Here is a 19263-nt window from a genome sequence, read left to right on the forward strand (position 1 = left end):
GTAGAAGAAACCTCTCAAGTGAAACCGCTTCGTGCCCGATTGTTGGGAACATCATTCATTAGATAATCCTATAGTTTCCGGGATCAAGAACAACATGGATTTATCACGGAACAGTGATAACTCGGTTTGTGTCTGTTCAGATGCATTCACGAATCTTGGTGAATGTTGGATGACTACTCTTATTCAGCATAATGTAGCTCTCAATAGTTCTAATTTGCGGTGTTATTATCGTCGATGCAGCACGACGCGGGGAAAGCGGCATTTATCACATGGCAACGAGTTCCCACAGCGTATCTAATTAATACCAAAATAAATGCCAAAGAGACAAGCAATGCAGGTCCGGACGCAACCTGACACCCTACGCGCGCAAGCACTTTCAAACACAACCGATTTCTCATGGCTTATATGTGATCCAAGTGTTTGAATATTCCATCATGTGGTAATACATTTGTAAACCCGAGTGATTTTCCATTCACGTGCCTGGCTTCCAAAAGCTTTCCGAAGCCTGCACTTTGAACTGATGCCAAAATACACTAGGCAGAAAAGTCGCTCCGACAAAACCTAAACACCCTTAAAATGGCCGTGGAATAAACTTCAAACACAATTTGTGATGAATGTATATTTCGGCCGCATCGTGTTTTTGTTGCCCACCCTGCGTGTGTACTTTTGCAAGCGGTAGTGAATTTGTGGTCGGGTTTAAACCGCCGCCACCAGACTTTGCTGGAAAGCGGTAGCGTCTGTAGCTAACTCCACAAACCAGTAAAAGCAACGGTAGCGTCTGCAGCTAACTCCACAAACCAGTAAAAGCAACGGTAGCGTCTGCAGCTAACTCCACAAACCAGTAAAAGCAACGCTGCCTTTTCCCACGATTGGCTCGCCTCGTTGTGTTATTTTTGGTCGCGGCCACCCCACAGCATTCTGTGCACGGCGTGTTTGTTCACTCGCTGCCCGGGCAGTGACCACGGATCTAAACTTTGCTTCCTGTTAAAACTAGCGGGTTCATCTATTTGAATGCATCGAATTTGAATCATTTATTTGTCATTCAGACCTTTTCATCTGAACGAAATGTTGTTGACTGCAGCCATACATGTAATAATAAACAACACCCAACACAAATTAACATCCACCACAGTGGGTTCACCAAGCACCTCCTCACTGTGATGGAGGCAAAAGTCTTAGGGTTGCTGTCTAGTTCACATTGCTGATTTTTTTCTCTCGAAAGCTGGCTGGACTCTGCAAAGTGGGACTACAGCATCACGACAGTGGGATCACAGGGAAATCACGTTGGTGTCACCGGATCCTCCGATTGCTTTCCCGCTGTTACAGCCTTTTGAGCGAGACCGCGGCTGGATATTTGCGCGCATTAGTAGGCTGTACTATAGTGTTGTGGAGTATAGGTCGATAGCAACGGAACTCTCCAAGGTTTCAGACATTTCCATTACGTATCCAGCACCTGCATTGACACTCAGCTCATCATCCTCACATGACCTGGAAACACGCTTTTTATATCAACCTGTGCAGTCAGGAGGAAATATTTTGGAGGATGTTAAATAAGAGCTAGACGTTAAAAAAATAATCTTGCAGACGGAACCTTTTCTGCTGTCCGTCGGCCTGATTTCACATCGCGAAAACAAGGTTGTCGACTGAGGGGGAAAAAAAGGGGTGTGGAGTTTCAGCATTTTATAAACAATCCCCAATTCTGCTCTGAGAGATAGTGCTGGTCGGAAATAACTATTTTTCCTGCGAACTGGATGAGAAAAGTGGGGCTGTGATATTCAGTGGACTAAACCCGTGCTGTGATCTAACTCGCCCCGGTCATTAAGCAGCGATCTGGCGCCCGATCCTGGCGGAAGAGAACGAGATTGTACCCAAAAGAGAAGCTGGTGACCGGGGTTAAAAGTGTGCAGCCTGCCCATCTGAACTTTAATGTGAATTCGGTACATCACATACCGCTGGCGGACTGGACTCAAGCTGAAGGCGCTGATGTTCATCGGATGGAAAACTTACTGTGACCGGCTGGTGCCAACGCGCCGGGTGTAGTGCGAGTTCGGCACGTTTCAAATAACCGGCTGTGTCTCCACTACGGACTGTCTCCGTTTGGACTCGTGCGAAGACTGTGAAAACAGTTCCGCAGAGAATTAAGTGATCATCTTTGATACACTGTATAAACATGGCCCCTGGTGGGAATTGATTCATTTAATCATATTACACCGGTCTTGCAGATCCGAATCGCTGCCAGCGCGATTGGTGGACACGTTCCCCTGGGACTAAGAGTGAAAGTTAAAAGGACAACTGGGATCTCAGGTGCTGACCGCCGGGGCAGCGGTGCTTTCACCCCACGTACGCTCATTGTACGCGCCGCCTGTATTCGTGCCCGACACTTGTTTAAACCTGTCAGGCGAAATAATTCAAGGAAACAAAATCCGTACCGTTTCACTCTCGGCGCCCCCCACGCCTCCCCGTGCAGGGATCTCCGGCATCTGTGGCAGCAATAGGTGGCCGGTTGCAACAAGGTCTACCTGTAAATCCCAGCCCCCTCTGCTGGACTTGCCAGGAAGCCGGGAGCGCGCACGTGACACTTTCGTCTCGTTTCCAAGGAGGAGAAATTACGGGAGAGGGAGAGAGGAAACAAAAAAAAAGTCTCACTGTTGCAATTGTTCTGCATTCATTCGGTGGCGACCCGGAGCACCATCTGCAAGCGCTTTTTGTCACCTACCTCTGAGCCTGACGACAACATTTGAACCTCACCCCCTGGAGCAGTCTCTCTCTCTCCCTGGACTTGAGTCACGCTAGCTGGAGCAAGGAGGCGCGCTCCCGCCGGCGCGTGACTGCAGGGCGCGCGTGCCCGGTGGGCTCAGCTCAGCAGAAGGCAAGTCGGCGGCCGCGCGCACAGCGAGAGCGCGCTCGCGCCGCCGGCCGCGGGGCCGCGCAACAGGTGTTCGCGGGTGGAGGCGCGCGGCCCGGAGCCGGTCCCGGGAGCCGGGCGCTCGCTCACGCGACTGCGGCTCGGACAGCGAGACTGTGGGCGCTCGCTCCCGCGATCCAGCCCCGCTCCCGCTCCCGCCTCCCCATCCCAGCGCCCACTGAGGATGGCGGGCTGTGGACTAAACGAAGACCTCTTCTTCTCCTCCTCCTCCTCCTCCTCCTCGTTTCTCTTCAGCTACATCAAAGAGAGCCCATTCACTCAGCAGGTAAGCGGAAAGATAGCGGGGCGACCGCCAGTGCTCGGTGGGCGCGCGTTATCCACTTAACGCTGCTGCCTCTTGGGTTCATCCCCTTGCACGGGGACGCGAAGGGGGGAAATTGTCACATTGTAAAAAGGGTGAGTACAAGCCGAGTTCACCGGCATCCTGTGTGGTAAAATGAACTTGTCAGTGCAAATACTCATCATGTGTGTATTGCCACGGATATTTCCCCCCAAACAATACTGGGAACGTGTGCGAAGCGGAATGTCATTGATGTAAATAATGCATAGAGAGTGTATGTTACCGTAACCACGTAACCGAGTACTGTGGAAAGTGCATCGCGGAGGCTGGCAGGTGACAGTTCTGTTTCAGCAATTAAATGGGCTGGCTTCAGTTTGGAGTGATTTCATGTTTTAAAAAAAACGTGGAAAGGCTTTTTCCAGAAGTGGCCGGGTTAGTAACTCGGAGTAGATCGGTGCAAAAGTGCTGCTGTTCTAATGGAAAAGGAGAGGCAGCCGAGAGTCACCGTCTCCAGGAGACTAGAGAGCAAACTTCCCGTTACCAGTCTAATGTTACTGATTAGCCACCGATCAAGAAGCAGGGCAGGTTAATAATGCATTAATACATTAAACATAAGAGCCGGTATCTGTAGGGCAAAATAACCGTATTGACTCGGACAAATATTCGCTTCTCTACTCAATTTCAAGCAACCTGCATCTCCTCAACGCGAGCGAGGAATTATACCCCAACCGGGCTAATAAATCACGTTATTCTATTTGGCTTGCCTTGCTGTCTGTATAAAAATAGCATGACACCAGTAAAATATCCATTATTTGGCGCTTTAACTAAAGGTTGAAATGTTAATGCAAAGTTCCCAGGCAGCAGCTAGGTTACTGCGAGTGGTGCTCTCGAGAGGAGAGCCGGGGTTTTAAGCATCTGATCATTTCACACTCGGGCAAACCGCTGCCTGATGTAACCAGGTAGCGTTGTCTCTCCGTGGACGGTTATTGTCCTAATTACATACCACTAAGGGATCTGGTGTACTGATAAACCTGGGGAATTTTCAAGCCGAGATCAGAGCATTGACACAGAAAGGTGGTGGTTGATTGGCAATGTGGGGGTGGGGAATTCCCAGGCACTGGTGGTTAATTTAGGTTAAAATTTAGGGCACTGCCGCCGTTCCAATAGCGTCGGAAGTCCAATAAAAGCACCTTTACTTTAAACCGCTTTATATTTTCGAAGTACTGAAGTATTTTATGCACACGCACGGTTTATCTGAAACCGTTTGGCTGTTATTAATTTTGGATCTTCTCGGCAGCGGATAGCGCTGTAATTAAAAGATTGACTTCTCGCACACTGTCAATCGAGCAAAAACTTTGATAAACTCACTCACCAAGGCTAACACTTTTGCCTGAAGGGCTTCGTCATCTAATCATTTTCACGCTTCGTGATAGCGATCAAACGTTGTTTCAGTCGAGTTGAAATCAAATGGTTTAAATATTTGATTGGCGCACACACAGCGTTTTGTGGAAGACAACGCGGTGTGTAGGGACGTGAAATGTCAAGTGTTATTGCAAGGACTTCGATGCGGAAAAAAATTGAAGATGATGTTCCGGTGTAATTCACAGATGATGGCAGGGTGTAAATTCGGGTTGAGAATCACCAGCTCAAGTCCAACGAAGGTCGAGGAGTTTGGATTTTCTTTTATTGTAAGACAGTAGGCGGAGAACTGACAGTGACAACACTATGAAGGCCAGCTCAGTATGAAAGGCTGATTCTTACTGCTTACGCACTATTGATAGTATGCAACATTTGCTTTTAAAACATGGACTGCATTAACCTCGTAATATAGTTGGTGATCACACTCGGACGTTCGCGCCAGGTTAGAAGAAGATTCAATACATTTCAACCCAAAATCAACATCCAGAAAATGAAATATCTCAAGGATATGGCCAATCTTCCCCGACTTGTTACCAAACAGAAGGTCCTCCCTATTGTACGTAACTATTTCAGTTCTAACACAATATTTCTTAAAATAGTATTGTTTTATACCTTAGCAGACTTTCTGAGTTTAAGAATTGACTTCGTCTATGACTCTCAAGGCCTGTTGATCTGGTTTAGAAATTCATGCGATTAACATGGTTGTGGGTAAAAGAGATGAACCCGTCTGCTTTGCTCCCCTGTGTTGCTGATGTTTTAAAAATGCCTAAGCTTTTACTTACTTTGACAGGTAGATGGCTAACATAACCCGTCTCTGTACAATAGCTTAATGACCCATTCTTTGAAAGACTATATTAGAGTATGCAGTTATTAATTGGATACTCTCACTGTTCAACTGTAAGATCAATCATGAGATACATTTCTACCAAAATGTATGCCTATTTTGTGACTGTGTTTCTCTGCATATTCAAAGTTTAATGATGCACCATGTGTTTTTCATATACTTTTCATTCATGAGGTGTCAATGAACACAGTAGTTGGTACAGTATTTACCACAGTTGCTTTTCATTTGGGTTCAGGCCTCATACTTGGACTTGAGCGTAAAGTAGAATCAGAGAGATATACTGTACAATATGGAAACCGGCCCTTTCTTCCCGCCAAGTTAGCACTGTCCACAAACCACACGTTTACATCAATCCTATGTACATTCATCCCATTATCAATGTTCCTCAGATTCAACTACTCACCTGCATACTAGGACCAATTTACAGTGGGCAAGTAACCTGCTGACCCACATGATTTTTGGGACAAGGGAGGAAATCAAAGCACTCAGGGAAAATCTGCAAACTCCACATAGACAGCTCCTGATGCCATAATTGAACATGGGTATTGATGTTATGAGGCAGTGGCTCTACCAGCTGTGCTATAGTGTCACCCTCGGATGACATTCCAATGTAGAAGTGAATGAAGACAGCAATGTTGGGAAGGTTTTTTCAAAAATGGGTTCAATTGAGTTGCTAACTTTCTTCAGGCGGAATGAAGAGGAATGTGTGTCTCTTTCTTGAAGCGGAATGGAGGAATTCTAAACAACAACATTCTAAGCAACATTTATTCTTCAAACTAGATGTGGACATTTTAACTATTGGAATGACGGACACGACCAGATCTTGTCTGTATCACTTTTATTCATTATTCTATATTATGATGAGACATTCAGCAGCAAATTTGATAACTACTTGGGAGGAAAATATTTCCAAGGCTATGGAGAGATGGCAGGGAAGTTGGATTGGATTGGAGAAGAATCTTGTACATAACCAGCTAGGATTTAGAGGATCAATCATTTCCGTTCATGCAACAAGCTATCTGACACTCTTCTCTGGTTATAACATAGACTTCATTTCAGAGATATTTCATTGGTTGTTGTTTGCCCTTTCTGGCATATTAGCTGGTATTGTTATCAGTTCTCCCTTGCCAATCTGATCATATTTAGAGAATCATCAACAAATGGCACTTTCCACACCATCATCTTTCATAGTGCATAAAGGTCTGTCTTTGGTACCATCCTATTATATATCCGTGTGGAATTCCTCTATAATATTTCGCCTTCCATCACAGCGATGAATGTGGAGGAGTCACTGTGGTGGATGTTTACGTTAAAATGTATTTTGTGTGTCTTGTTTTTTATTGGTATGACTGTATGGCAAATCAAATTCCTCATATGTTGCAAAACATACTTGGCTAATAAAGTATGATTATGATTATCATATCACTCAAAAGCATGGTTTCAACGTCACATGCACGTGGATGGGACTGACTTGTTGCCCAACATCCAGAAATGGATGAGCAAAACATCCCTCAAATTACATATAATTTTCAATTTACATCCATGATATTTGACCCCTTAGCTACTCATTGCACACCTGTTTCTGAAATTAAAAAATAAACTAAACCAGATAATCCACTTCCTCCTGAATGATTATCACCAGAGTGCCTCAAGGCTATGTGCTCAATCACCTGCTATACTCAAAGGTTCAAAGGTTCAAAGGTTCAAATTTATTTGTCACAGGCACCATAAGGTGCAGTGAAATTAATTTACCATGCAGCGATACAATTAGAAAATACATAATACACAATATAATTCAACACTGACATCCACCACAGCATTCTTCACTGTGGTGGAAGGCATTACAGTTCAGACAGTCCTCCTCCCCCTCCTCCCTTGTTCGGGGCCCTGACCCTCCTTAGTCGCCGCTACAGACGGCCCGATGTTCAAGCCCTCTGGTCGGGATGGTCGGAACGCTGATGTCAGGACAGGTCGAGCACACCCCGTGGCCCGTAGCTCCCAAATCGGCCACCTCCTTACCGGTGACCGCGGTTTCAAGATGTTGTAGGCTGCAGGTTGTCGGTGGGAGCTCTGTCTATACCCATGACTATACTCTGTCTATACCCATGACTGTGCAGCCAGACACAGCTCCAAATTTGCCAATGATATCACAGTTGTTGGATGAACAACGGGTAATGAGGAGGCGGAGTACAGGAGGGAGATTGATAATCTGATTGAATGGTGCTAGAACAATAACCTTGCTCCAAACATCTGCCAGTCAAAGGAACTGCTTGCTGGCTTCAGGAATGGTAAGTCAAGAAGTCATGAACCTGCCTTCATCAACAGGACAGTGGTGTTATTGCTGTAGTATGTAAGAATCTTATAGTGCTACTGCCGGTTAATACGACAACTAAAGACACAAAAAACTGCTGATGTTGGAATCTTGAACAATAAACAACAAAGTGTTGGAGGAACTTGGATAAAGTGCTGGAGGGCAAACTTCCCTCCACAGATACTGCCTGACCCACTGGCCTCTCTCATTTTGCTCTCATGAAACCTGAAGTCATCTGTACCCTAATTCACTTTTATGCTAAATCCCATTTATTCTTCATTTGCCCGCTTGCTTACACATTAATTTCCAGTTAAGTACTGGCTCAACTTTAAAATTTTTATCCCTCCATAATCTTGCTCCTTCTAGATTGTGAAATCTCTTCTAACTGTGATATTTGTGCTTTTCAATTTCTGGAGTTAGACTCATCCTTACATTTATTCTCTCCACCATTGGCTATTATGGCTTCTGTGCCAAGTTCTTACATTCTGGAATTTCCTTGCAAAATCCTTTTCTGTGCAAAGTACTTATGATAAAGAGTCATTATATATCATAACAAGTAATTTAATTTGTATAGACACAGAGACCATCGAGATGAATACTGCAGGCTCCGAATCGTAAGTTAAAACAAAAAAAAACATCTTGGCTGCCCGCATGTGGAAAACCTGACATGGATTATGGATCTACATCCCCCTTCTTGGGCATTTGCCCAAAAGGCAAACATAAAGGATGCCAAAGCAATATTTATATAAAGCTATAAAAAATAACTATCATCTACAGTAAAGCAATGGAGGATATACTACAAGTAGTATAAGTAACATCGGTTATAGTTAATTAGAGTCTAAGATCTGCATCTAGACATAATCCCCGTATCTAGCCACAGGCTTGCTGACCCGTCCTGCATGCATACGGTACAGGCCTTCAGCCGTCCACCTCACAGGAGATGTCGCCACAGGCACGGCCTCCATCGGGAGTTTCTCAACAGACGACGACTAAAGCACCACAGGTTTCGCAGGGGATTTGTCGACAGGCTTTACAGGGGTCTTCTTCATCAGCACCAGCACCATTGGCAGTCCTTTTGCAGGTACAGAAACAAAGTTCTGATCACCATCTGCTGTCACATGTCCCTCATTCTGTTATCTAGAGAAAAATGTCACACGTTCGATGAGTGGATTAGCTTGAGGGTCACACAACTGTCGAAACTTTCTCTTGAGACACTCCAGGTCATCCGGCGACTCAGCCGGGGTCATGATCGGCGCCCGACCGTCGGCAGGTTGATGAGTTATTGCCTCAGCATACACAAACTGTTGTGCTCATTCGTAAGCTTCATTTCCTGTGAGGAGAAGGAGCATGCTTGCACGAACCATTGACGGCTTGTCATGAGAAGTTGCAGCAATGAACAAATCATACTGTTGCTCAAAGGTACGCCACTGCTGTCTGATTCTGCTATCGAAAATGAGTGGGCCAGGTTTTCTGAAAGCTTCAGCCATGTCTAAGACTATGAAAAGCCTTGTAAATAACAACCAAAGTCAAACTGAAATCCCACTGCTGACACCATGTGCAAAGTACTTATGATACAGAGTCATTATATATCATAACAAATATAATTTGTGTACGTACAGAGACCATCAAGATGAGTACTGTGGGCTCCAAATCGTAAGTTAAAACAAAAAAAAAGTCACGGCTGCCCACATGGTGGTGGTGTGGAAAACGTGACATGGATTATGGATCAGGTCATCAGCAGCAAAACCAGACATGGATCAAATCAGCAATACTGTTTGATCTACACTTTCCATCTCTCTATCTCTCTCTCTCATTTGTCGTTTGGGATGATCCTCATTTCTCGACCAAGTCTTTGGTCATAGGCCTAAAAGATTATTCTGTGGCTTAATGTTAATTGTATTTAGTTAGATAATATTCCTGTGAAGCAAACTTGGCACTGTACAAAGGAAGTTACTGTTATTGATGTTGTTGGGACATCCTAAGGTAAAGATGCTATATGTTAGAGTTCTTTTTTATCAAATGAAAGTTGAAACTATAAAATGTCACTTCTGTACTTGCAATTAAATCCCATGTGAGACTTTGGTATTTTTATAGTGTTATAAAATTATTTTTGAAGGGATTCTTTCTACACATTAAATTTCTAATCCTTTAATTATCTTAATATCTTGGGACTTATTTGGCTACGTTAAAATCATTACATAAATTAAATTTGTTGTTTAAATCATTCTGTGACATTATATTTTAGGTTTAATTTAGGACTTTTAATCTATTAGTTTGATGTGCAAAAATTCAAGCAATTTTGTAAATACTCTTATCTAATGTTTTTGTACTAAACAGTTTTCATCATCCATATATAGTAATTGTCAATTTATTAAAACAGCCTTTTCAAATCATTGAAATATACTGAGACAGGTGGCACTGCGAAGATCTCGTGCATAGAGTTGTAGTATAGTGTTACAAGATCAAGATTTCCAGAGAGCCTATTGAATGGAGATCACGAAGTGAACATAAATTTGGGGTGAGAGATAATCCAAATCCTTTGCGCATTTTCTAATGTCTGGTTACAAATCAGCAATGGCACAGACTTTTTCCTGGTTGCCAGCCCAGTTCCACAGCTGGATATGATGCTTAGCCAGAGAGTGCCAAGTGAAAGCAGTAGTAAGTAGATTACAAAAGTGATTGTTGGAAGTACAAAATCACATCAGGATACATCTGTGTAAAATCACTTAACACATCATGTATATTGACAGAGTGATTCTTTATAATAATTATAGTAACAATTAACATTGTACTTTTACTGAGATCTGATATGCAGCCATCAAAAATGCTTGGACCTGGTCCATGGATATCATTCATTGATCCCAGGAACTAAAAGGAAACATGGTAATTTTGCTAGTTGATGAATTTTCCTTAAATTTTTTGCTTTCGTTTGAAATATGCTGACTTATGTGGGTAAGGGAAGAATATCAGTCATGGAAATGGAATATATTATGGCCAATTGTAAATCAGATCTGCACTTTCTCCAGTGGAAAAATATCCTTTTTGAGTCTGGTGGCAGAATGCCTATAGTTCTTGAAATGCAGTTTCATCAAGACTCTATATACATTTCAACATTATCTTTAGGCCTTTCGTACGCCGTTCTTCTAAAAAATGAATCCTATACATTGTTCGCATTCTCAACGTGTTGCTGCTTTTAATAAGTTATGTATCTTCATTGCCTAGTGTCATGGTTCTCCACCTCAACTTTCTTTGAGTAGATAGTCTCCTTAATTCTCCTTGTAAATTAACCATTCTCATAGTTTATTGCATTGGGTGGGTAAGAGAATAAATGCCCAAACACATTATAAATGAAGTGTGCCAAAATGATCTTTACTTAACGTGGTGAATTTATTATTTAAAATATTTTGCATGATGATTCTTGATAAGTTTACTCTTGTGATTTGTCGTACCAATTTAATTTTTCTGTCTAATCCAATTATAATTTGAAATGTTCGGTTTATTCCATGACCAGCCTTGTACACAAATTAAATGAAATTTCAAGTTGAGATTTGTATTCACAGATCATTGTTTCTGCTTTCTAGTGCTACCAGGTTCTCAGGCTTTGATAAAATGGTATGGTGACTGCTGTATCTGATATATTTAAAACAATTGCATTCCTTCACTCGTTGACTTCATTCCTTGACTCTTGACTCTTATTATTTTATTTTACAAAATTGATTAGAGGGTAATACCTGTTATCTGAGATGGGAATGGTGGTGCTTAAATGGAGAACACTGCAGGAGATCAAGAGTTGGACATCACTGAGGAAGGCACTGCTCCTGTACTTTCTAAAAATTATGTAATAGTCCCACTCAGTTATGCTTTCATTGTTGTTTGGCAGAAGTTTTGTATATAATTAACTCCACATTTACTTTTGAACTGACTTCATCTTCTTCTTATCGAGTCCACACACAATTAGAAGTTGTTAGATGCCAGAGCTGAATACACTTCTCGGCATCTGCATGCAATGGTGTCTGTCTTGCGCTTCTTGTGCTTCTTGTGCGTGTTGGTGGAAAGATTGGTGAAAACAGGGCCACGATGTGAATGCTCTTTCCTTGACCCCAACTGACTTCATCATCTTTTCAGACAATAAGATCATAATGGTTTCCTTCATCATCCCTGGCTCCTTTACTCAGTTATCTTAAATCTAAGCCTATCTATCAATTCTCTCTACAATAGAAATAGTTTCTTTAACTCTACTCTATTAAACCCCTCATAATTTTGAATATCTCTTTTAAATCTCAAACTCTGTTCATAAGGAGAGAGCAATCTGATCATTGGTAAACAACCCATGGCTTTTGGCCCATTAAAATTAATGGAGAGAAACGCATTGGCAGTCTGCTAACAATTTCATGCAGCGCATAATCTGTGAGTGCACAGATGTAGAATCTTAACATGGCTGTCCAGTGAGTCATATTATGTGTGTTCATAGTATTTTTTCCCCCAAGTTATTTTGAAACTAATTCTTCATTTTTATTGTAATCAAATTATAAGTTAAATTACTTTATGGATTTCAGGTAGGCATCTTATCTAAATAAATTTATTTTCTACCTGGTCCAAATGCCAGTATTGGATTACCTTTTTGGGGGGATAGTTGGTTGACTCCTCCTGCTCAGTGAAACAATCACAGATATGTTGCATGCAAGCAGCGCGCCCAATGTTGTTTGCTGACTGGCAGAAAACCACTGGAAGAATTGATGACAAGGGATTTTAGGAAAGATCACAAAGATCCCATTTACCTAAATAATGATCTATATTATACGATAAAACATCAAGGTTTTCAGTAAGAAATGGTAGACACTTCCTAACCAAGGTGTCTCAAACAGGAAAACATTAGAGCATATGAGTTATTTAATCAGCAGAATTGAATACAACTAAAAAAATCACAATCTTATATAGGAACACACAATTTTGCAACAAATTTTAAAGTTACATGATGCAGTAATGTATTGGTCCATTTTGAATCTGCAAACGGCTTTGGAGCTATTTGTTCACATTGATTTTGGGGTAAATGCATTGTTACTGGGTCAGTGGTTTATGAGCTAGGATAGACATGCAATTATTTGTTTTGTCATAAAATACAATTTACTAAAATATAATTTCAGAGAAACTATAAGCATATCACTCCCATCACCAAATCCCGGTTTATCAGCTCAGCAGTAATGATAGGGTTGAATGGCTTTAATCCATTCTTGTTGGGTCTGCAACAGCCTGGCTGCTTTAGCCATCTCATCCTGCTTGACATTACCTATCCTGCACTTCAATGGCCTTTTTCATATTCTGGTTGCATGAATCTCAGTGCAGTGCTATGAATTGTTTCTATCCATTTCCACTCTAGAAATTTGCTCAAACTGCTGAGGTTTAGCTGAATTTTTCACCCATCAAAAAGCAAATCGTCCAGCGACATGTGGTGACTCACAATAAGCAACGTGCTTTTTGCTCCAAAATGCTGGATAATTAAGATAATGACAACACGTACCAATCAGATTTTATTCTAATAGTAAAATCCAGCTCAGCATTTGACTCTGCTTGTAACTTAAGGGCACTAATAAGTCAAATGTTGTTCAAGAAATACAGAAAAAGGGAGAAAAGGATATATTTTTTGGATCTTCTTGTACTATCCATAATTCATATTCACCTCTCAATTAAAATGCAGTCATGTCAAGTCTCATTTGCAATGGGCTGATGCACAAAATCTGGGCTAATACGCAGTGCAGTATTGAAGAAGTCCTGATCTGTTAGAGATGCCATATTTTGAATGAGATTTTAAGGTTAGGTTCCATCTGTTTTCTTTTGGTCATAAAAGATTGCATGGCACTATTATTTAAAAAAAAATGGCCAGTAGTGTTCCTTCCTGGCCAACATTTATGACCCAAATCGTTATTAGATTGCTGCTACATAACAACACTTCAGAAGTACTTATCTATATAATTTTAAGTCTCATCTTGACCACTTCCTGTCTGCGCTGTATATTGATTTAAGAAAAAAAACGCCACCCGTATCACTGTGATTTTTGGCCATCTTACTCACAGTCCTCCTCTGCTGAGCTGCCCCGAGGATTTTTTCCCACCGATGAAAAATAAAAAAAGTTATGAGTGTTTAAAAAACCTTGAGTTCAGCTGATTGGTCCTCTCGCCTGTCAATAATTACGATGAAGGTAACGCCCCTTCCGGGGGGGGGGGGGGGGGAGGGGGCGGCAGGACTATAAAACCCCGGATGCCTGGATGTGGGTCAGTCACTCAGCAAGATCGCGAGGGAGAGGCCACAATTGTCATTCTAAGCTGTGAATCAACTGAAATGTGAGTCTGCAATGTACTTCCAAAATAAATGATTTGTTAACCCTTAATGACAATGCCATGTTGTTTGGCCTGCTGCCCTGCCTGTGCTTGAAAGTGCAATGCTTAATTGGAAATGAAATGACAAATTCCATGAGTTGGCCTGCTGCCCTGCCTGTGCTTGAAACTGCAATGCTTTATTAGGTCCGACTGTGTTTGGAGGAATAAATGCTTTATTAGGTCCGACTGTGTTTGGAAGGAATAAATGCTTTATTAGGTCCGACTGTGTTTAGTCCAAATGTCCAGCTCATTTCGTGACATCCGCTTAGTGGACAGGTCGCGCTGATTGCGTAATTTCCTTAAAGTGCAGAGGTCACACTGATTGCGGAAGTGCCGCTGACTGTGGAAGCCCCACAGTGGAGAGGCCGCGCTCAGCCGTGTGAGTAGATTCAAGAAAGTTTACTGTCATATATATGGTGTGTGACTCAGTGTGTGTGTGTGTGTGATGTGTGTGTGTGTGTGTGTGTGTGTGTGTGTGTGTGTGTGTGTGAGTGTATGTGTGTGTGTATGTGTGTGTGTGTGAGTGGATGTGTGTGTGAGTGTGTGTGTGAGCGTATGTGTGTGAGAGTGTATATTTTTGTGAGTGTGTGTGTGTCAGTGTATGTGTGTGTCAGTGTAGGTGTGTGAGTGTAAGTGTGTGTGTGTGTGAGTGTATGTGCGTGTGTGAGTATGTGTGTATGTGAGTGTATCTGTGCGAGTGTATGTGAGTCTGTGAGTGTGTGTGTGAATGTGAGTGTGTGGGTGAGTGTATGTGTGTGTTTGTGTGAGTGAGTGTGTGTGAGTGAGTGATTGAGTGTGTGCATGTGTGTATGTGTGAGTGTGAGTGTATGTATGTTTGTGAGTGTATGTGCGTGTGTGTGAGTGAGTGTATGTGTGGAAGTGTAGTGTGTGTGTGTGAGAGAGAGGTGGAGCGTGTGTGTGTGTGTGTGTGTGTGTGTGTGTGTGTGTGTGTGTGTGTGTGTGTGTGTGTGTGTGTGTGTGTGTGTGTGTGTGTGTGTGTGTGTGTGTGTGTGTGTGTATGTGTGAGTGTGAGTGTATGTATGTTTGTGAGTGTATGTGCGTGTGTGTGAGTGAGTGTATGTGTGGAAGTGTAGTGTGTGTGTGAGAGAGAGGTGGTGTGTGTGTGTGTGTGTGTGTGTGTGTGTGTGTGTGTGTGTGTGTGTGTGTGTGTGTGTGTGTGTGTGTGTGTGTGTGTGTGTGTGTGTGTGTGTGTGTGTGTGTGTGTGTGTGTCTGTGTGTCTGTGTGTGTGTATATTGGAATTGGTGGAAAGGTGGAATATTGCGTTGGGGGACCAGCCCTCCCGTGTGAACTGGGACCCAATGGGTCCCACTTAGTCTAGTAAGGTTATAAAGCTCCAGAGATTGTAAAACGTGTTGTGTTGTACAAGTGTAAGTTCTTTTTATGTTTTCCACTTTTTTTCCTGTTATAACGTTTGACTTATTTGGGTCCTTAATTTACAACCAGATTCAAATGTTGATCTAGAATTTACATTTAAAGTAACAACATTTATTTGCTGCTTCTTGTCATTATTATCTTAATTATCTAGAAATTGGGGGCATGGAGGAGACACTTTACATATTGTGAGTCAATACATTTTTGATTAGTGAAAATTTCAGCTAAGCCTCGATCTCTTTGTCAGTTTCATGAAGCTGCTGTTTTTGCACCTTGCCAATAAAGAATAGCACAGAAAATTAAGGCTGCCACAACACCAAAAGTAATGAAGAGATTTGTATTCCTGCAATTATTCAATTTCATTGGCCCAGTAGCGAAGAATTAAAAATCTGGAATCTCATTCCTATAGATAGTAAATTATTGTTGAATAATTAGATTCAGCAATTGAAAAGTACAAATAGAAAGAATGGGAATCAATGGATTAAGCATATTCAATGTAATTTTGAAATATATATAAAGTGTTCTCCATTTTTATACAATAATGTATTTGTTGGTGGTGATTGTACTACTGTGTATCAGATAATGCCATGGAGTTTGAGTCTATTGATAATGAAAAGGGAAAATAACATAGCCATATGTTCATTTGAGCTATTATGTAAGTTAAAGTCAGGCTCTAACATGAAAACATCTATATGAAATGAATTTGGGTTATTGCAATTAAGCACCCAATGGATACAAGGAGAAAACTGGTCAGCATTTGGGACTAACGTCTCACTGGCAAATGAAGCAAGGTCAAGAAATTGTCAATGAGAGGAAATCAAAATTAATTAACCCAAAACATGCAGTTTGAAAATTTTGGAACCAAACCGTACCCATGAAATATATTAACAAGCTATGAACTGTCCATTGGATGAAAGATTATTTATAATTGACTCAGGAATAAATTCCAATTGTGTGGTTGGAATGGCATGGTGAGACTGGTACTTGTCAAATAACTTAAAGCAAATCAACTATAGGGCAAACATAGCAGGTGGGACTAATGTAGATGGGACTTGTTGGTCGATGTGGGCAAGTTAGGCCGCTGGGTTTGATTCCACACTGTATGACTATGAATATATACTTTACATTCAATATACTTATTGATACTTGGATTTCTAAGCGCAATTATGCAGTATTAAAGCAAATGGAAAATACTTAAATTGGAATGAAATTTGGCTTCATTATGTTGTGCATGTTGATGTTGGGGTTGTACTATTGTTGTTCTAAAGTAATTGTGGAATGCTTTCAAATTAAATAAATTGTGTTAACTTAGTAGTTAGTTTAATTTCCAATACGCTGGGGTATTTTAAATAATATTCAATCAGGTATGTTGGTATGTATGCAAAGACTTGTATGCACTGTACACTTTTCTTCTCTTAAAGGTTTGTGCAGGGATAGACTTACAGTATTGACCAAGCCATAAATAGAAAGTATGGCGAGGTCAGCATATGAGAGTTCACGTTTATCTCGTACATAGCAGCATTTTTATAGCAAGTATGCCTATCTGAGATTATTTGTTGGTGATCTTGAGAGGAGGCTTGGTATTATTGTTATTGGTGCTGACATCAACCATCTCTGTAGATCATTATAATGTTATTAAATTAGCTATACAGGCTCCTAAATTATTTGATTGATGTTATATGTGTCGAGATAGATTTTACTGCTCTGTTCTGCCCTCCTCTGATGCCAGAGAGGAGAAACACACCACAGCTATGCCCAGTTCACAATGCATTTTTTTCTGAATTGGGATCATCATGGGGTATTTTGATGCAGCTGAAAGATTAGTAGGTTAAACATACAAACCAATGCACTGTAAAATGTAGCTGTGAGGCGATACTCTGTTCCCTGTGATGGAGGAGATATTGAAAAAGGGGAGAGATATATATGAGATAGTCCAAGTGAATTTGTGGGCAGAGTGAAATGTAGTAGTTGAAGAATTCAACGTGTTCTGTGGAAGGGAGTAGGGGGGTTGGGGGTGCAGATAGCAGCCCCAATGCCGCCATCAGCGTGGCTGAGACAGAGTTGGACAATGCTACCAGGGTACATTTAGAACAAGGACTGTTCAATATAACCAACAAGAGGCAGGCAAAACTAGGGCTCATGCAATTGCCCATGGCTACACATTTCACCTGAATAAAGTGAGAGGAGTTAAGAGTAGTTCTCAAGGGGAGGACAGAGGGGACACGTTTTGTCAAGTGAAGGAGAGGTGAGGGGAACTGATTGAGGACGAGCTAGAGGGCCATGAGGCCTTACTGATGGGGAATCGAGGTGTAAAGGGATTGGACATCCATGGTAGATAAGGCGATGAAGGGCTAAGAATTGAAAGTTATTGAAGTGTTGATGACTGGCAAAGGAGAGGTAAGTTAAAATCAAGATATTTGGAGATGAGTTTGGTGGGGCAGGAGCAGGCAGAAACAATGGGTTTGACAGGACAGACCTGCTTGTGGATTTTGGGAAGGAATTGAAATGGGCAGTCTGGGGTTGGGGAACTGTAAGGGTGGAAGCTGTGGAGGGAAGATCACAATGAGATCGCCATTTGTCCGGGAGATGGCATCCTGATGTTTGTCGGTGGAGTTATGGTCAAGGGTTAGGTATGATCTGTACTGATTTTTATTGTTTTCCTTTCCTTTGCTAAATGGAGAAACAATCAGTTTCAATTTATCCTTTGCTTAAAAACACAGCTGAGACTAAAAACTCATTGCAAGAGTAAATAATAAGTTCCATCCAATTTGAAATATTTATAATCTAGATTTTGAAATAATTTATACTCGTGAATGTAGACCACCAATATAGTGTACTATAAACATACCAAACAATAGGAAATAAAACATTTCTTAAGATACTTTTCTGAAAGTGATAATACTAAAGTAAGTATAGTGGGGCACCTCCCAGATGGACCAGATTGATAATGCTTGCTTCTTTTTTTCCCCTGCAATTCTGAATTGTAATTCTTTGAGGTACTTGTAACAAATGCTCACGATCATTTTTGAAGATGCGCAAACATAAAGAATGGAAGAAAACTATTTGTATTTCTTTATGTCAGTTAAAGTAAATTACAACAAAAACACTTCAAAGGAATATGTTATCCACAGAATTGCTCTAATTTTACCGAGTGTATTTTTAAAATCCTCATGATCTATCCATGTGATATGCCAGATGGAAACTAGATAAGAATTAACGGAACTAAATACCACCTAATCTGTGTAATATCTCCCATTTTATGTTTATAATTAAGTTCTGGTGAAGTACTTTTTAAAAATAGGCTGACGTGTCTGAGTTAAATTCTGTCGCCTGCCATTTAGGAAGTAAATTGAATAAAAGTATAAATAATTATGTATGCAAGGCTTAAACCTACTAATATCACAATAGGCCAAATGACAAATAATTGTAATTGATCATCAATAGAAAAATAGTAAAATACTTTGAAAAATCAAATTACTATAAAGACATCATAATCTAAAAGGAAGAGGATGCTTTTATTTCCCACCAAGTTAATGCTGTATCCCCAGAAATTAATCAGCCATGGGTGGAAACATCACAAAGGCCACAGAGATCATGTAAAATTAGTTTTTTCACTGCCAACCCTTTCAAAGAAAATTATGACCTAAACAATTTGACAAGAAAACTGCACCTGCATTTAGTTAAATGTATTATGGCTAAGATAAAAAGAGTTGTAG

General features: G+C 41.3%; 1 protein-coding gene across 1 annotated transcript in view; it reads left to right on the forward strand.

Annotated features, from left to right (window-relative positions):
* Positions 1 to 2861: 2861 nt before the first annotated feature.
* The window catches only part of ppargc1a (peroxisome proliferator-activated receptor gamma, coactivator 1 alpha), a 569866-nt gene continuing 553464 nt past the window's right edge, over positions 2862 to 19263 (forward strand). Inside the window, exon 1 of the mRNA XM_055638229.1 lies at positions 2862 to 3191. Coding sequence (XP_055494204.1) covers positions 3090 to 3191 — 102 coding nt within the window. The 5' untranslated portion in view covers positions 2862 to 3089. The remainder of the gene's footprint in view (positions 3192 to 19263) is intronic.

This window comes from Leucoraja erinacea, chromosome 1, assembly GCF_028641065.1.
Source record: "Leucoraja erinacea ecotype New England chromosome 1, Leri_hhj_1, whole genome shotgun sequence".
In the NCBI taxonomy this organism is placed as follows: Eukaryota; Metazoa; Chordata; class Chondrichthyes; order Rajiformes; family Rajidae; genus Leucoraja; species Leucoraja erinaceus.